This window comes from Myxine glutinosa, chromosome 2 (genome assembly GCF_964187855.1).
Source record: "Myxine glutinosa chromosome 2, kmMyxGlut1.1, whole genome shotgun sequence".
Taxonomy (NCBI): domain Eukaryota; kingdom Metazoa; phylum Chordata; class Myxini; order Myxiniformes; family Myxinidae; genus Myxine; species Myxine glutinosa.
In genome coordinates this window covers 2412377-2432168 of record NC_136262.1, presented here as the reverse complement: position 1 = coordinate 2432168, position 19792 = coordinate 2412377, and the positions used below count along the sequence as shown (strand labels likewise).

The 19792-nt window shown below is 44.4% G+C and overlaps 1 protein-coding gene across 1 annotated transcript in view; it reads left to right on the top strand.

The window, feature by feature from the left end:
• The window catches only part of LOC137422092 (cysteine-rich secretory protein LCCL domain-containing 2), a 287763-nt gene that overhangs the window by 84523 nt on the left and 183448 nt on the right, over positions 1 to 19792 (top strand). Inside the window, exons 4-5 of the mRNA XM_068108843.2 lie at positions 5572 to 5704; positions 12966 to 13081. Coding sequence (XP_067964944.2) covers positions 5572 to 5704; positions 12966 to 13081 — 249 coding nt within the window. The remainder of the gene's footprint in view (positions 1 to 5571; positions 5705 to 12965; positions 13082 to 19792) is intronic.

The following is a 19792-nucleotide window of genomic DNA, read 5'->3' as shown; positions in this document are numbered from 1 at the left end:
ACAGCACCTGGTGTAAACGACTCATCAGGTGCTCTTCATTTACCAGTCATCAACTTCGACTCGGTATCCATAGCAACGCTTTGCCGAGGCGGAATAATATTGGAGGTTGAGCTGCTGGTTTCACCCTCATTGGGAGCAATAAGCCATGGATTAACGTTTACCTCCTCCTCATTAGGAACAATAAGCCGTAGATTAACGTTTACCTCCTCCTCGTTGGGAGCAATAAGCCGTGGATTAACGTTTATGCCCTCCTCATTAGGAACAATAAGCCGTAGATTAACATTTACCTCCTCCTCGTTGGGAACAATAAGCTGTGGATTAACGTTTACCTCCGCCTCGTTGGGAACAATAAGCTGTGGATTAACGTTTACCTCCGCCTCGTTGGGAACAATAAGCTGTGGATTAACGTTTACCCCCTCCTCATTAGGAATAATAAGCCGTAGATTAACATTTACCTCCTCATAATTGGGAACAATAAGCCATGGATTAACGTTGGGAATGCTAATTTGTGGAGTACCAGTAACCGCCTCCTCGTTGGAAATGTTAATTTTTGGAGTAACGTTAACCTCCTCCTCATTGGGAATGTTAATTTGTGGAGTAACGGTAACCTCCGCCGCGTTCGGAATGTTAATTTGTGGAGTCACGGTAACCTCCTCCTCGTTGGGAATGCTAATTTGTGTACCGGTAACCTCCCTCCTCGTTGGGAATGTTAATTTGTGTACCGGTACCCTCCTCCTCGTTGGGAATGTTAATTTGAGTACCGGTAACCTGCTCCTCGTTGGGAATGTTAATTTGTGGAGTCACGGTAACCTCCTCCTCATTGGGAATGTTAATTTGTGTCCCGGTATCCTCCTCCTCGTTGGGAATGTTAATTTGTGGAGTCACGGTAACCTCCTCCTCATTGGGAATGTTAATTTGTGGAGTCACGGTAACCTCCTCCTTCTTGGGAATGTTAATTTGTGTACCGGTATCCTCCTCCTCATTGGGAATGTTAATTTGTGTACCGGTGACCTCCTCCTCGTTGGGAATGTTAATTTGTGTACCAGTAACCTCCTCCTCGTTGGGAATGTTAATTTTTGTACCGGTAACCTCTTCCTCGTTGGGAATGTTAATTTGTGTACCGGTAACCTCCTCCTCGTTGGGAATGTTAATTTGTGTACTGGTGACCTCCTCCTCGTTGGGAATGTTAATTTGTGTACCGATATCCTCCTTGTTGGGAATGTTAATTTGTGTACCGGTAACCCCCTCCTCGTTGGGAATGTTAATTTGTGTACCGGTACCCTCCTCGTTGGGAATGTTAATTTGTGTACCGGTGACCTCCTCCTCATTGGGAATGTTAATTTGTGTACCGGTATCCTCCTCCTCGTTGGGAATGTTAATTTGTGTACCGGTATCCTCCTCGTTGGGAATGTTAATTTGTGTACCGGTACCCTCCTCGTTGGGAATGTTAATTTGTGTACCGGTATCCTCCTCATCGTTGGGAATGTTAATTTGTGTACCGGTATCCTCCTCGTTGGGAATGTTAATTTGTGGAGTCACGGTAACCTTCTCCTCATTGGGAATGTTCATTTGTGTACCAGTATCCTCCTCCTCGTTGGGAATGTTAATTTGTGTACCAGTGACCTCCTCCTCGTTGGGAATGTTAATTTGTGTATCGGTAACCTCCTCCTCGTTGGGAATGTTAATTTGTGTACCGGTGACCTCTTCCTCATTGGGAATGTTAATTTGTGTACCGGTAACCTCCTCCTCGTTGGGAATGTTAATTTGTGCATCGGTGACCTCCTCCTCGTTGGGAATGTTAATTTGTGTACCGGTATCCTCCTCGTTGGGAATGTTAATTTGTGTACCGTTGACCTCCTCCTCGTTGGGAATGTTAATTTGTGTACCGGTATCCTCCTCCTCGTTGGGAATGTTAATTTGTGTACCGATATCCTCCTTGTTGGGAATGTTAATTTGTGTACCGGTAACCTCCTCCTCGTTGGGAATGTTAATTTGTGTACCGGTGACCTCTTCCTCATTGGGAATGTTAATTTGTGTACCGTTGACCTCCTCCTCGTTGGGAATGTTAATTTGTGTACCGGTATCCTCCTCGTTGGGAATGTTAATTTGTGTACCGTTGACCTCCTCCTCGTTGGGAATGTTAATTTGTGTACCGGTATCCTCCTCCTCGTTGGGAATGTTAATTTGTGGTCACGGTAACCTACTCCTCGTTGAGAATGTTAATTTGTGTACCGGTGACCTCCTCCTCGTTGCGAGTGTTAATTTGTGGAGTCACTGTAACCTCCTCCTTACACACCACATCAGTGTGACCTTTTTTTTCCACACCTGACACACGAGGCTTTGGGTCAAAAGCGTTTTGAATGCCCAAACGCTCGGCACTGAAAACACGTTAAGGTGGCGGACGACACATACACCTGGTAGTTCGTGTCCTCCATGTTTATTTTGAACGAGATATTGAGGCCCGTATCGTCCCCACGGTCTGGTTGGATCATGTACACCTGCCTTCGGAAACTCATGACGTGTTTAACACGTTCATTCCGACAGCCAAGAGGAATTGTGGATATCCGAGACACCATTTTACCATAACGTGATAACACGGTCATAATCTTATCATTGGAAATAAACGGAGGTGCGTTCGATATAACGACTCTCGTCGCGGGAGACGACATCGGCGACGCCATCATAAAATGACCACTCGCTGTGCTTATTCCGGAACTTACATTATGGACGAGTTCATCGTGAGAAACGAAAACAACTACCTTCTGATTCTTACGTGACGCAGCACGAATATTTTCATCACCAATAATATTCCCAACTGCGAGAATAATGTCATCTACAGGAACTCCGTCGGGAGGAACGCACACAAACACGTGCTTCCGGGTTAAACCCTTGAAACCCTCACATCGAGAGTGTGCATTCGCCATGTCAGCGATATTATCGCCACCTTCTTGTCTGAACCGGACAAGACGATATCAAACCTGAATAAATCAAGCTAAAATGAAAAACCAAAAACGCATTATAAGCATAACCAAGGCTTACAAGGCGTCGTCAAAATCAGGTAGGCCGCACCCAAAATAGGCCTGCTCTCAATCTCTCGAACACAAAGGATTCGAAAACCGGAGAACAAAACGCCAGAGGCACATGAGATGTGGAAGGAAAGGAGAGAAGGGTCAAAACCAATACACTGACGGCTCACCACAACACAGAACAGCTGCATACGGTGGCCATGACGCCACACCCAAATCACAACAGGCAGCAGGGGGCGAGAGAGAGAAAGAGAGAAAGAGAAAGAGACTATTATTAAATTTTATATCCAAATGCTGAGCGCAATTTGCCCTCGGTGGATGTCGAACTCGCAACCTTCAAACACCGAATGTCCACTAGGTTCGAATCCTACACTCGACACCAGTTGACGCATGACTACCATTGGTGATGACCGTGGGTAACATGGATGACCAAACGAGCTGTTACTCTGAGGCGTTCAGTTCAAAAATATTGTGGAGAATACACGGGGGAGCAAGGGGGAGGGGGTAAACCGGAGCCTTACCTTCCCAGATCCCAACGGCATCTTCACCTTGCAATAAATAACTCAATTAAAAATGGATTTTAATGTACAAAAATAAATAGGTTTATTAAAGAAAATGCCGGTAACAAAGAAAGTCACGAGAAACTAAATTCCAAAATGGGACGTCCCCACAACCAGACTTGAAAACAGACGAAGGATAAAATAACTGGAAATAAATATGCATCTGTGTGCACTTAACTCAACTCGATCGGTGCGTCTCGCCAGGAATCGTCAAAGTCATCTAAGGCCTTCGCGGGAAAGTGCGCACGCTCTTCTGCACAGCGATTGGGCAGTTAAAAACCAGGCCTCGCGCCCTCACTCAGGGCCTCGTACGCGAATTGAACGGGCCACGCCTGTCCACTCGCAGTTCCTGCTTGGAAACCCGCGGTTCCCAGTCTGTGGCTCTTCCTCCTCACGACCACCAGCAAGATGTAGCCACACAGCCACCCATGATGAGATCCAAAATCAGAAGGACAAGTGCGGCAACAACTACCCTTCACTTTCCTCTCTAGAACGACAAGGCACATGAGAGGGGAAACGTCGGTCAGAGCGAGGAGCCAAGGAGAAGAGGGAAGAAGAGAATGTCTGCTCGCAGCGAGTAGCCAAGGAGAAGAGGGGAGACTGTCTGCTCGCAGCAAGGAGCCAAAAATAAGAGGGGAGAATGCCCGCTAGTGCCTTTCTTTATCATCCAGGCTCTGACGTCATCTGGGGTGTTTCGCCAATCAGCGAGTCGCTCCCCACCAGTCCTTCCCTGCAATCAAAACCCCGCCCAATCATGGCTCCTCGGGGCATGGCCTTGACCTGCCTGACCTGTGTGCTTCCCAAGTCAGGGTTGTCAGCTGTAGAGCTTGATGCATGACTTTTAATTAGTGAGTTAATTTAGTTAGTGTTAGCTTTTTAATTTGTGAGCTTAAATGCGGGCGATTGCGTTGCTTGGCTATGTGTCTATGGTGTGGTGCCAAAAGGGGCATAGGAAATAAATTACAGAGGTAACGACATACAAGGGATAAATTAACCATAATCCCTGAGCTAATAAACATACCCTACTCTTCGTAATGGGGGACGAAGATACGCTTAATCCGAACACATGGTCTACCGGATCCCTACTTATAGTACATCAAGGTGGTTCTTCTTTTTCGATACAGTCGGAGCACACTAATCTATACACTCTACCTGGTCTATGGTATCACTACCCACTACAAACGTAACAATATGTATATACTTTTGGTGACATTAGTGATCAAATATTCTCCATACATCCCCATCCTGCCCTGCTTCCCAAAGCGCTGGCAGAGACAGTTTGGTTGCATCCGTTACCCCATGTATCCAACATATACAAGGTCTATCTCTTCCTCTTTTCCCGCAAACATACCCAGCATGGTTCATCTCTCCAGACTCGTTTTCTGTACACGTGTGTTCAAGCAAACATCAGTGCTTCTCACGTACATCGTGGTATAATTTCTTCAAGCACTGATGTGTTTGATGTTCATTTTATTCTGACAGGACACTGTCGCAAGTCTTAATGGGTATTACTTCCTCTGATAAACAAACGAGGTTTCATGGAGAAATACCTTTTTCTCGCCGTACCCAGTCCTCTCCAGCAGGAGTGTTAAGGTAAATTAGGAAGTTGGATGGTGTGTTGGAGATAATGCGCCTCGTCTTCATCAAAAGACACCTGGGAGATCTTCAGCATCCACGATGAAATCTTAAACAGATGATTGAATCTTCCACAAAATGAAATGATTTTGGACAAATACTTAAATGGGGGCAAGTAGGTCTGAACAACTACATCAACCCACCTGCGATCTCAGCATTCACATCATGATTCATTCTATCCTTAAGAACCTCCAACTTGCAGTGTTTCTCTACCTGTTTGAGATTTCTACAATGATCCTAAAATGTTACCTGTTTAAGATGCATTAATGAGAAAAGTAATTGCAGTAAGGTATGCCAACAGCTCTTGCATTTACTCCATACACAACGTTCCTCTCTGTTGGCACCCACAGGCCCCGACCACCCATCTTCCATGTGCAGGCCTGGTTTGATGAGGCCACAGACTTCGAGTTCCCGCACCCACAAGAGTGCAAACCCTGGTGTCCTTACAATTGTAAAGGAGCTGTTTGCACACATTATACGCAGGTACCCTGGTATTTTGTTTGTCTACTTTAAATTTGTAAAAAAAAATATAGTGAATTCTAACTTCAAATCCATTTTTGCGTAAAATGAATGCGTTGAGGTGTATGCTCGATTCATTATGCCGGACACATCTACGCTGTGCTGTATCCAACTGGCATGAAGTAGTATGTTTACTAAATGCTTTATGACTGACTTTTCCCAGTTGAGAAACGCCCATTCCAACCGGTGTGACGTAAAACGCTGGGATTTTACTGCCTTTTCATCTTGTGCTGTCTGTGAGGAAGATGTACACAGCAAGTTTGTGACTTTTATGGGTTTAAAGAGTAACAGTAGGATTTCAATGCGTTCCAGGTGTGCCATCTGGCTAGGCGGGCAGCCTGCCAACACTATTGTAAACTCGCTGACATTGAGCAATCCTCTTCTTTCTCCCTCCTCCATCCAGTAAACTTGATTTCCATACAAACAGGTCGTCCTCTAACAGTGCAATCACTGTTATTTTAGAGCTTGTGATATCGTAAACCTGCACACCGCATGGAACATTGGGTAATACTGCGTCATCAGTGATTGTTCAACAGTGGAACATATCTCATGTACCACTCAACAATCTCGTAAACCTGATAATGTAATAATACCAGCACTGTTTGAGCAATCACCCATTACTCACATTTTGCTTACTCGTAAACGCGCTCCGTATGGGAGTGGCACGGGGGGTCGTGTTTTTATCCTCTTTGGGACATACAGATTGCAGTAGATCTCGGCTAGGGCATCAAGCACGGCAGGGTGTGTTTAGTTACCAAGTTTCTGGTTGGGTGATCACCAAGTCCTTTAAACAATCGAGCGAACACTCCATTGAAAACCGTTGCTAAGGAACAGCTGGCTTTGCAAGCGTTGAATTAGTAACTGAACGTGCCTCGGGCTTTCTCCCTTTCAGTTTAGTGTTAACCACCAGTAACAACTGTTTCAAACGTTAATCATGAGGGTTTGGGGTTTATAATGTTTTTGGGGTGCCCCACCAGACTCCACGAAGAAGAAGATGTTGTAGTGTGCAGACATAGAAAGAAACACTCCACCGGGAGTTATGTGGTCGAGGTGGGGGCATGTTTACTGTATATTCATTATGTGGTCGAGGTGGGGGCATGTTTACTGTATATTCATTATGTGGTCGAGGTGGGGGCATGTTTATTGTATATTCATTATGTGGTCGAGGTGGGGGCATGTTTACTGTATATTCATTATGTGGTCGAGGTGGGGGAATGTTTACTGTATATTCATTATGTAGTCGAGGTGGGGGAATGTTTACTGTATATTCATTATGTAGTCGAGGTGGGGGCATGTTTACTGTATATTCATTATGTGGTTGGGTGGGGGCATGTTTACTGTATATTCATTATGTAGTCGAGGTGGGGGAATGTTTACTGTATATTCATTATGTAGTCGAGGTGGGGGCATGTTTACTGTATATTCATTATGTAGTCGAGGTGGGGGAATGTTTACTGTATATTCATTATGTAGTCGAGGTGGGGGCATGTTTATTGTATATTCATTATGTGGTCGAGGTGGCGGCATGTTTACTGTATATTCATTATGTGGTCGAGGTGGGGGCATGTTTACTGTATATTCATTTTGTGGTCGAGGTGGGGGCATGTTTACTGTATATTCATTTTGTGGTCGAGGTGGCGGCATGTTTACTGTATATTCATTATGTGGTCGAGGTGGGGGCATGTTTACTGTATATTCATTTTGTGGTCGAGGTGGCGGCATGTTTACTGTATATTCATTATGTAGTCGAGGTGGGGGAATGTTTACTGTATATTCATTATGTAGTCGAGGTGGCGGCATGTTTACTGTATATTCATTATGTGGTCGAGGTGGGGGCATGTTTACTGTATATTCATTTTGTGGTCGAGGTGGGGGCATGTTTACTGTATGTTCATTATGTGGTCGAAGTGGGGGCATGTTTACTGTATATTCATTATGTAGTCGAGGTGGGGGAATGTTTACTGTATATTCATTATGTGGTCGTGGTGGGGGCATGTTTACTGTATATTCATTATGTGGTCGAGGTGGGGGCATGTTTACTGTATATTCATTATGTAGTCGAGGTGGGGGCATGTTTACTGTATATTCATTATGTAGTCGAGGTGGGGGAATGTTTACTGTATATTCATTATGTAGTCGAGGTGGGGGCATGTTTACTGTATATTCATTGTGTAGTCGAGGTGGCGGTGTAGCGACCCATGGGTCCCCCAAAGCTCGAGACCAGCAACATAATCTCCTTGCCCCAGCCGGTGACGTAACCGGCGGACAAACCGTGGCGCCGAGGTTATAATTGCTTGCACCTGTCGGTCACATGACCACCAAAGCGTGCCTCGCCTGAGAGGCGTGGCTTTTGTTCTGACGTATGCTTTTTGGCTTGGATTAGATGTATGCGAACCCGATAAACGGGCTTTCAGAGTTCCCGAGTTGATAATTATACATTAAACATCTTCTCGGACGAGTTTGTGTTTTGTCCGTCACTTCGTTCGTCTCAAGCAGGAGCACTGCTCCTTCACTGGTGACCCCGACGTGATCGACACGCGATGGACACGGCAGTGTCCCTCAAATTGCCCACTTTCTGGGAAGCACATGCCGCAATCTGGTTCGCTCAGGCGGACTCCCAGTTCGCCCTGCGTGGCATTACGGAGGACACCACTAAATACCATTACGTGGTCGCCGCGCTGGCTCCGTGACCACCGCCCGCTGCCTGAGCCTCCTCCAGAGCCTGCCCGCCGACGGCAAGTACGACGCCATCAAGGCACTTCTTCTGGGTGCTTTCGCCCTCTCCCCGGCTGAACGCGCACAACGCCTGCTCGACCTTCCTGAGCTCGGCGATACGCGCCCGTCCGAACATATGGACTACATGCTCGCGTTGCTCAGCGAGCACCCCTCGGATTTCCTTTTCCGAGAGCTTTTTCTCCGCCAGCTCCCGGCCCAGGTACGGGTCGCCCTGGCAAGCACGACCATCGCGAACCCCCACGACCTCGCCAGGGAGGCCGACAAGATCTATTCGGCAAGCCTGCTCGTCGGAGCGGCGAGCCAGCTCGTCGGGGTGGCTGCCGGGAGCCCGCCCGCCACCCAGTCGGCGCCCGCGGTGCAGTTTCCTGCCCACCCGCCCGACGCCCGCGACACAGCTTCCTTCCCGGAGGCCGCCGGGCCGGCGCGACTGGCAACGGCGACACCGCGTCGCCCGGTCCCGACGCGTCGACTGGAGCCCCCGCCAGACTCGGCCTGGTGTTATTTCCATGTCGGGTTCGGGCGGCGGGCCCGATCATGTCGACCCCCGTGCACGTTCGGCAAGTCGGGAAACGGTCGGGCCGGCGCTCACTACCAGCCATGAGCGCCGGCCGTTCCGGAAGCCTGCTATTCATCGTGGACCAAGCGTCGGGGCGGCGTTTTCTCTGCGACACCGGCGCTCAGCTGAGTGTCATTCCCGCTTCGGCGGAGGACAGGCGGGCCGCCATTTGCGGCCCCTCCTTAATCGCGGCCAACGGCTCCGCCATCCGCACCTTCGGCCCACGCACCGTCGCCCTCCGCTTCGGCAGCCAGCTCTTTCGCTGGGAGTTCGTGACGGCGGACGTCCCCATGGCTTTGCTCGGTGCCAATTTCCTTTGCGCCCATGGGCTGCTGGTCGACGTTAAACGCCGGCGTCTCGTCAACGCCGAAACTTTCAGCTCGCTGGCGTGCGTCTTGAGCCGTTCCGTGCCCACCGAGCTTTCCTGCGTCCTCCCGTTGGCAGACGACTTCGCGCGTCTCCTCGCGGAGTTCCTGGCCCTCACGCGACCGAAGTTTTCGGCATCGAGCAGCATATTCCCACTACAGGCCCGCCGGTGTACGCCCGAGCTCGCCGTCTCGACCCAGCCAAACTCGCCGTCGCCAAGGCCGAGTTCGCCGCGCTGGAGCGCCTCGGCATTGTGCGGCGCTCCGACAGCGCCCGGGCCTCGCCGCTGCACATCGTCCCGAAGCCGGGGGGTGGGTGGCGGCCATGCGGCGACTACCGCCGCCTCAACGACGCCACTAACCCCCGACAGGTACCCCGTCCCGCACATCCAGGATTTTTCCACCCGGTTGGCGGGGCGGACCATTTTTTCAAAAGTGGACCTGATTCGGGGGTACCACCAGGTGCCCGTCCGCCCGGCCGACATCCCCGAAGACGGCCGTTATTGCACCCTTCGGCCTCTTCGAATTCCTCCGGATGCCCTTCGGCCTCAAAAACGCGGCACAGGCGTACCAGCGCCTGATGGACGGCGTGCTGCGCGACTTGCCGTTCCTCTTTACCTACCTGGACAACATCCTAGTCGCCAGCACGTCCAGAGCCGAGCACCTCCTCCACCTCCGGACGCTGTTCGGCCACCTCAGCGAGCACGGCTTGATCGTCAACCCGGCCAAATGTCACTTTGGTGCGGCGACGATCGACTTTTTGGGCCACCGCATCACCCGGAATGGCGCCGTGCCGCTACTGGCCAAAGTCGAGGCCATCGCCGCTTTCCCGCGCCCCCGCTCCATCAAGGCGCTGCAGGAGTTCCTCGGGATGGTGAACTTTTATCACCGCTTCGTGCCCCGAGCTGCGCAACTCATGCGGCCCTTGTACACCGCCCTCCACGGCCAGCCGGCGAAGCGCGACGTCGTCTGGTCCACGGACATGGACGCTGCTTTCACCGGCGCGAAACGGGCCCTCGCCAACGCCACGCTGCTGGCCCACCCGGTACCCCATGCTCCCATCGCCCTCAACACGGACGCCTCCGACTACGCCGTGGGCGTGGTTCATGAGCAATGGGTAAACGGGGCCTGGCAGCCGCTCGCGTTCTTCAGCCGGCAACTCCTGCCCAACGAGTTGAAGTACAGCACTTTCGACCGCGAGCTCCTCGGGCTGTACCTGGCCGTCCGCCATTTTCGCCACCTCCTGGAGGGCCGCCCGTTCACGGCCTTTGTCGACCACAAGCCATTGATTTTCGCCATGGCCAAGGTCACGGAGCCGTGGTCGGCCCGCCAGCAGCGCCACCTCTCCGCCGTGTCGGAATACACCACGGACATCCGGCACGTCGCCGGAAAGGACAACGCTGTGGCCGACTGCCTTTCTCGAGCCGGCGCCAACGCCGTCCACCTCGGCATCGATTTCGCCCTGATGGCGACGGACCAAGCGGGCCAAGGTCCACCGTCACACCCAGGCTCCGCTGGCTCCTTTCACCGTGCCCGAGCGACGTTTCGACCACGTCCACGTGGACCTGGTGGGTCCCCTTCCCCCATCGCAGGGGTTCACCCACCTGCTTACCATGGTGGACAGGACCACCAGGTGGCCGGAGGCCATGCCCCTCGCCTCCTCCACCACCGCCAAAGTGGCCCAGGCATTCATCGCCACCTGGGTCACGCGTTTCTGTGCACCGGCGGACATCTTGTCGGACCGCGGCCCACAGTTCACGTCCGAACTGTGGGGCGCGGTCGCCCGCACGTTGGGCGTTACCCTGCACCGCACCACGGCCTACCACCCCCAGGCCAATGGGTTGTGTGAGCGCTTCCACCGCTCCATGAAGGCCGCACTCATGGCCAGCCTCCAGGACGACGGCTGGGCCGACCGGCTCCCGTGGGTCCTTTTGGGCCTCCGCACGGCTCCAAAGGAGGACCTCCAGGCGTCCACCGCCGAGCTGGTGTACGGCCAGGCCCTCCACGTCCCGGGCGAGTTCGTGCCCGACGCCACCAGCCCCTGGTCCGCCGCGCGCCAGCGCACAGACTTCCAGGAGGCCGCCCAACGTTTCGCCCCGGTGCCCACGTCCCGCCACGGCGACCCCCAATCCTACGTCCCCCCAGCACTCCGCACGGCAGAGTACGTCTTTGTGCGCCACGACGCGCACCGGGGGCCGCTCCGGCCACCATACGATGGACCCTTCCGGGTCCTACGACGGGACAACAAGTCCTACGTCGTCAGCATCGGCGGCCGGGCGGACCGGATTTCGGTGGACCGCCTCAAGCCGGCCCACATGGACGTCGGCCAGCCGCCACGGCTGGCTCTCCCACCGCGACGCGGCCGACCCCCGTCCACTGTACCCCCCGCCCGGCCACCCGCCACCACACCGGACCCTCCCCCCCCCCCCCCCCGCGCGACCAGCCAGGGGTCGTTTCAGTCGGGTCATCCGGACCCCCCTCAGGTTGACCTTCCTGGACCAAGTCGATTCTGGGGGGGCGTGTGTAGCGACCCATGGGTCCCCCCCAAACCTCGAGACCAGCAACATAATCTCCTTGCCCCAGCCGGTGACGTAACCGGCGGACAAACCGCGGCACCGAGGTTATAATTGCTTGCACCAGTCGGTCACATGACCACCAAAGCGTGCCTCGCCTGAGAAGCGTGGCTTTGGTTCTGACGTATGCTTTTTGGCTTGGATTATATGTGTGCGAACCCGATAAACGGGCTTGGAGAGTTCCCGAGGTGATTATACATTAAACATCTTCTCGGACGAGTTTGTGTCTTGTCCGTCACTTCGTCCGTCTCAAGCAGGAGCACTGCTCCTTCAGCGGCATGTTTACTGCATATTCATTATGTGGTCGAGGTGGGGGCATGTTTACTGTATATTCATTATGTGGTCGAGGTGGGGGCATGTTTACTGTATATTCATTATGTGGTCGAGGTGGGGGCATGTTTACTGTATATTCATTATGTGGTCGAGGTGGGGGCATGTTTACTGGAGCCTCATGTGGTTTGGGTGGGGGCAGGGCATGTTTACTGTAACTTAATTATGTGGTCGAGGTGGGGGCATGTTTACTGGAGCCTCATGTGGTTGTGGTGGGGGCATGTTTACTGGAGCCTCATGTGGTTGTGGTGGGGCATGCTTACTGGAGCCTCATGTGGTTGTGGTGGGGGCATGTTTACTGGATCCTCATGTGGTTGTGGTGGGGCATGTTTACTGGAGCCTCATGTTGTTGTGGTGGGGCATGCTTACTGGAGCCTCATGTGGTTGTGGTGGGGGCATGTTTACTGGAGCCTCATGTGGTTGTGGTGGGGGCATGTTTACTGGAGCCTCATGTGTTTGTGGTGGGGCATGCTTACTGGAGCCTCATGTGGTCGAGGTGGGGGCATGTTTACTGGAGCCTCATGTGGTTGTGGTGGGGCATGCTTACTGTATATTCATGTGGTTGGGTTAAGCTTACTATATCCTCATTATGTTAGGCATGAAGGTATGTTTATTGTATCCTCATATGTGGTTGTTGGGGTGGTGGCATGTTTCCTATATTACAGCTTGTATGGGCAACGACCACCAAAGTAGGATGCGCGATCAAAACCTGTGTGAACATGAATGTCTGGGGTGAGATCTGGAAAGAAGCTGTCTACCTTGTCTGCAACTATGCCCCCAAGTGAGTTTCGTGTTTTTGGGGGGTCTGCTGGTGGAGAGGGGGGGCGGGGGGTAATAGTAAGTTACAATCCACATTAATTAAAAATATGAATATATTTGTTCTTATGAGGACCAATCCGATTGGCAACAAGGTTTTGAGCAGATAAATCGTGAGAAGAGATGGATTGTTTTTTTTCATAACTTCTCAAGGTCAACACACATGAGCTGCATTGTATTTATGCCCCATGATGGAAGCTTTTCTCGTGGTCTTCGTCGTGACTAATGTCATCAAGTTTGGTTTTGAGACATTTGATTCTCCTCTTTTCCTGATGTGAATCGCTCTTCGTTGATGTTAAATTTTTGCTTGAAACATTGTACTGTACTGTATTCAACATATTATATCGATTTCCTGAACTTAAAGAAAAAAACATCACTGGAAAATGGAAAAATCTTAAAAATAAACATCAGCATACATGCAAAATACAACAATAAATAAACATCACGACACCTCTAAAATACACCACTAAATAAACATCACCATACCTCTATAATACACCACTAAATAAACATCACTATACCTCTAAAATACACCAATAAATAAACATCACTACACCTCTATAATACACCAATAAATAAACATCACTACACCTCTATAATACACCAATAAATAAACATCACTATACCTCCGAAATACACCACTAAATAAACATCACTATACCTCCGAAATACACCAATAAATAAACATCACTACACCTCTAAAATACACCACTAAATAAACATCACTACACCTCTATAATACACCACTAAATAAACATCACTATACCTCTATAATACACCACTAAATAAACATCACTACACCTCTATAATACAACAATAAATAAACATCACTACACCTCTATAATACACCACTAAATAAACATCACTACACCTCTATAATACAACAATAAATAAACATCACTACACCTCTATAATACACCACTAAATAAACATCACTATACCTCTATAATACACCACTAAATAAACATCACTACACCTCTATAATACACCACTAAATAAACATCACTATACCTCTATAATACACCACTAAATAAACATCACTACACCTCTATAATACAACAATAAATAAACATCACTACACCTCTATAATACACCACTAAATAAACATCACTACACCTCTATAATACAACAATAAATAAACATCACTACACCTCTATAATACACCACTAAATAAACATCACTATACCTCTAAAATACACCAATAAATAAACATCACTACACCTCTATAATACAACAATAAATAAACATCACTACACCTCTAAAATACACCAATAAATAAACATCACTACACCTCTATAATACACCACTAAATAAACATCACTACACCTCTAAAATACACCACTAAATAAACATCACTACACCTCTATAATACAACAATAAATAAACATCACTACACCTCTAAAATACACCACTAAATAAATATCACTATACCTCTAAAATACACCACTAAATAAACATCACTACACCTCTAAAATACACCAATAAATAAACATCACTATACCTCTATAATACAACAATAAATAAACATCACTACACCTCTAAAATACACCACTAAATAAATATCACTATACCTCTAAAATACACCACTAAATAAACATCACTACACCTCTAAAATACACCAATAAATAAACATCACTACACCTCTATAATACAACAATAAATAAACATCACTACACCTCTAAAATACACCACTAAATAAACATCACTACACCTCTAAAATACACCACTAAATAAACATCACTACACCTCTAAAATACACCACTAAATAAACATCACTACACCTCTATAATACACCACTAAATAAATATCACTATACCTCTAAAATACACCACTAAATAAACATCACTACACCTCTAAAATACACCAATAAATAAACATCACTACACCTCTATAATACAACAATAAATAAACATCACTACACCTCTAAAATACACCACTAAATAAACATCACTACACCTCTAAAATACACCACTAAATAAACATCACTACACCTCTAAAATACACCAATAAATAAACATCACTACACCTCTATAATACACCAATAAATAAACATCACCATACCTCCGAAATACACCAATAAATAAACATCACTACACCTCTATAATACACCACTAAATAAACATCACCATACCTCCGAAATACACCAATAAATAAACATCACCATACCTCCGAAATACACCAATAAATAAACATCACTACACCTCTATAATACACCACTAAATAAACATCACCATACCTCTATTATACACCAATAAATAAACATCACTACACCTCTAAAATACACCAACAAATAAACATCACTACACCTCTAAAATACACCAACAAATAAACATCACTACACCTCTAAAATACACCAATAAATAAACATCACTACACCTCTATAATACACCACTAAATAAACATCACCATACCTCTATTATACACCAATAAATAAACATCACCATACCTCTATTATACACCAATAAATAAACATCACTACACCTCTATAATACACCACTAAATAAACATCACTACACCTCTAAAATACACCAATAAATAAACATCACTACACCGCTATAATACACCAATAAATAAACATCACTACACCACACCTCTATAATACACCAATAAATAAACATCACTACACCTCTAAAATACACCAATAAATAAACATCACTACACCTCTATAATACACCACTAAATAAACATCACTACACCTCTAAAATACACCAATAAATAAACATCACTACACCGCTATAATACACCAATAAATAAACATCACTACACCACACCTCTATAATACACCAATAAATAAACATCACTACACCTCTAAAATACACCAATAAATAAACATCACTACACCTCTAAAATACACCAATAAATAAACATCACTACACCTCTATAATACACCAATAAATAAACATCACTACACCTCTAAAATACACCAATAAATAAACATCACTACACCTCTATAATACACCAATAAATAAACATCACTACACCTCTATAATACACCAATAAATAAACATCACTACACCTCTAAAATACACCAATAAATAAACATCACTACACCTCTAAAATACACCAATAAATAAACATCACTACACCTCTAAAATACACCAATAAATAAACATCACTACACCTCTAAAATACACCACTAAATAAACATCACTATACCTCTAAAATACACCACTAAATAAACATCACTATACCTCCGAAATACACCAATAAATAAACATCACTACACCTCTAAAATACACCACTAAATAAACATCACTATACCTCTATAATACACCACTAAATAAACATCACTATACCTCTATAATACACCACTAAATAAACACACTACACCTCTATAATACACCACTAAATAAACATCACCATACCTCTATAATACACCACTAAATAAACATCACTATACCTCTATAATACACCACTAAATAAACACACTACACCTCTATAATACACCACTAAATAAACATCACTACACCTCTATAATACACCACTAAATAAACATCACCATACCTCTATAATACACCAATAAATAAACATCACCATACCTCTATAATACACCACTAAATAAACATCACCATACCTCTATAATACACCACTAAATAAACATCACTATACCTCTATAATACACCACTAAATAAACACACTACACCTCTATAATACACCACTAAATAAACACACTACACCTCTATAATACACCACTAAATAAACATCACTACACCTCTATAATACACCACTAAATAAACATCACCATACCTCTATAATACACCAATAAATAAACATCACCATACCTCTATAATACACCACTAAATAAACATCACCATACCTCTATAATACACCAATAAATAAACATCACTATACCTCCGAAATACACCAATAAATAAACATCACTACACCTCTATAATACACCACTAAATAAACATCACCATACCTCTATAATACACCACTAAATAAATATCACTATACCTCTAAAATACACCACTAAATAAACATCACTACACCTCTAAAATACACCACTAAATAAACATCACCATACCTCTAAAATACACCACTAAATAAACATCACTATATCTCTGTAATACAAAAATAAATAAACATCACCATACCTCTATAATACACCAATAAATAAACATCACTATACCTCTAAAATACACCACTAAATAAACATCACCATACCTCTATAATACACCACTAAATAAACATCACCATACCTCTAAAATACACCACTAAATAAACATCACTATATCTCTGTAATACAAAAATAAATAAACATCACTATACCTCTAAAATACACCAATAAATAAACATCACTATACCTCTAAAATACACCAATAAATAAACATCACTATACCTCTATAATACACCAATAAATAAACATCACGAAACCTCTAAAATACACCAATAAATAAACATCACTATACCTCTAAAATACACCAATAAATAAACACACTACACCTCTAAAATACACCAATAAATAAACATCACTATACCTTTATAATACACCAATAAATAAACATCACGAAACCTCTAAAATACACCAATAAATAAACACACTACACCTCTATAATACACCACTAAATAAACATCACTATACCTCTATAATACACCAATAAATAAACATCACAACACCTCTATATTACACTACTAAATAAACATCACTATACCTCTATAATACACCAATAAATAAATATCATTATACCTCTAAAATACACCACTAAATAAACATCACTACACCTCTAAAATACACCAATAAATAAACATCACTATACCTCTAAAATACACCACTAAATAAACATCACCATACCTCTATAATACACCAATAAATAAACATCACTATACCTCTAAAATACACCACTAAATAAACATCACCATACCTCTATAATACACCAATAAATAAACATCACTATACCTTTAAAATACACCAATAAATAAACATCACTATACCACTGTAATACACCAATAAATAAACATCACTATACCTCTATAATACACCAATAAATAAACATCACTACACCTCTATAATACACCAATAAATAAACATCACTATACCTCTAAAATACACCAATAAATAAACATCACTATATCTCTGTAATACAAAAATAAATAAACATCACTATACCTCTATATACACCAATAAATAAACATCACTATACGTCTAAAATACACCAATAAATAAACATCACTATACCTCTAAAATACACCAATAAATAAACATCACTATACCTCTATAATACACCAATAAATAAACATCACGAAACCTCTAAAATACACCAATAAATAAACATCACTATACCTCTAAAATACACCAATAAATAAACACACTACACCTCTAAAATACACCAATAAATAAACATCACTATACCTTTATAATACACCAATAAATAAACATCACGAAACCTCTAAAATACACCAATAAATAAACACACTACACCTCTATAATACACCACTAAATAAACATCACTATACCTCTATAATACACCAATAAATAAACATCACAATACCTCTATATTACACCACTAAATAAACATCACTATACCTCTATAATACACCAATAAATAAACATCACGAAACCTCTAAAATACACCAATAAATAAACATCACTACACCTCTATAATACACCACTAAATAAACATCACTACACCTCTATAATACACCAATAAATAAACATCACGAAACCTCTAAAATACACCAATAAATAAACATCACTACACCTCTATAATACACCACTAAATAAACATCACTATACCTGTAAATACACCAATAAATAAACATCACTATACCTCTAAAATACACCAATAAATAAACACACTACACCTCTAAAATACACCAATAAATAAACATCACTACACCTCTAAAATACACCACTAAATAAACATCACGATACCTCTAAAATACACCAATAAATAAACATCACTACACCTCTATAATACACCACTAAATAAACATCACTACACCTCTATAATACACCACTAAATAAACATCACTACACCTCTAAAATACACCACTAAATAAACATCACTACACCTCTATAACACACCACTAAATAAACATCACTACACCTCTAAAATACACCACTAAATAAACATCACTACACCTCTAAATTACACCACTAAATAAACATCACTACACCTCTATAATACACCACAAAATAAACATCACTATACCTGTAAATACACCACGAAATAAACATCACTACACCTCTAAAATACACCACTAAATAAACATCACGATACCTCTAAAATACACCACTAAATAAACATCACTACACCTCTAAAATACACCACTAAATAAACATCACTACATCTCTATATTACACCACTAAATAAACATCACTACACCTCTATAATACACCACTAAATAAACATCACTACACCTCTAAAATACACCACTAAATAAACATCACTACACCTCTATAATACACCACTAAATAAACATCACTACACCTCTAAAATACACCACTAAATAAACATCACTTTTCCTCTAAAATACACCAATAAATAAACATCACTACACCTCTATAATACACCACTAAATAAACATCACTACACCTCTAAAATACACCACTAAATAAACATCACTATACCTCTATAATACACCACTAAATAAACATCATTATACCTCTAAAATACACAACTAAATAAACATCACTATACCTCTAAAATACACCAATAAATAAACATCACTA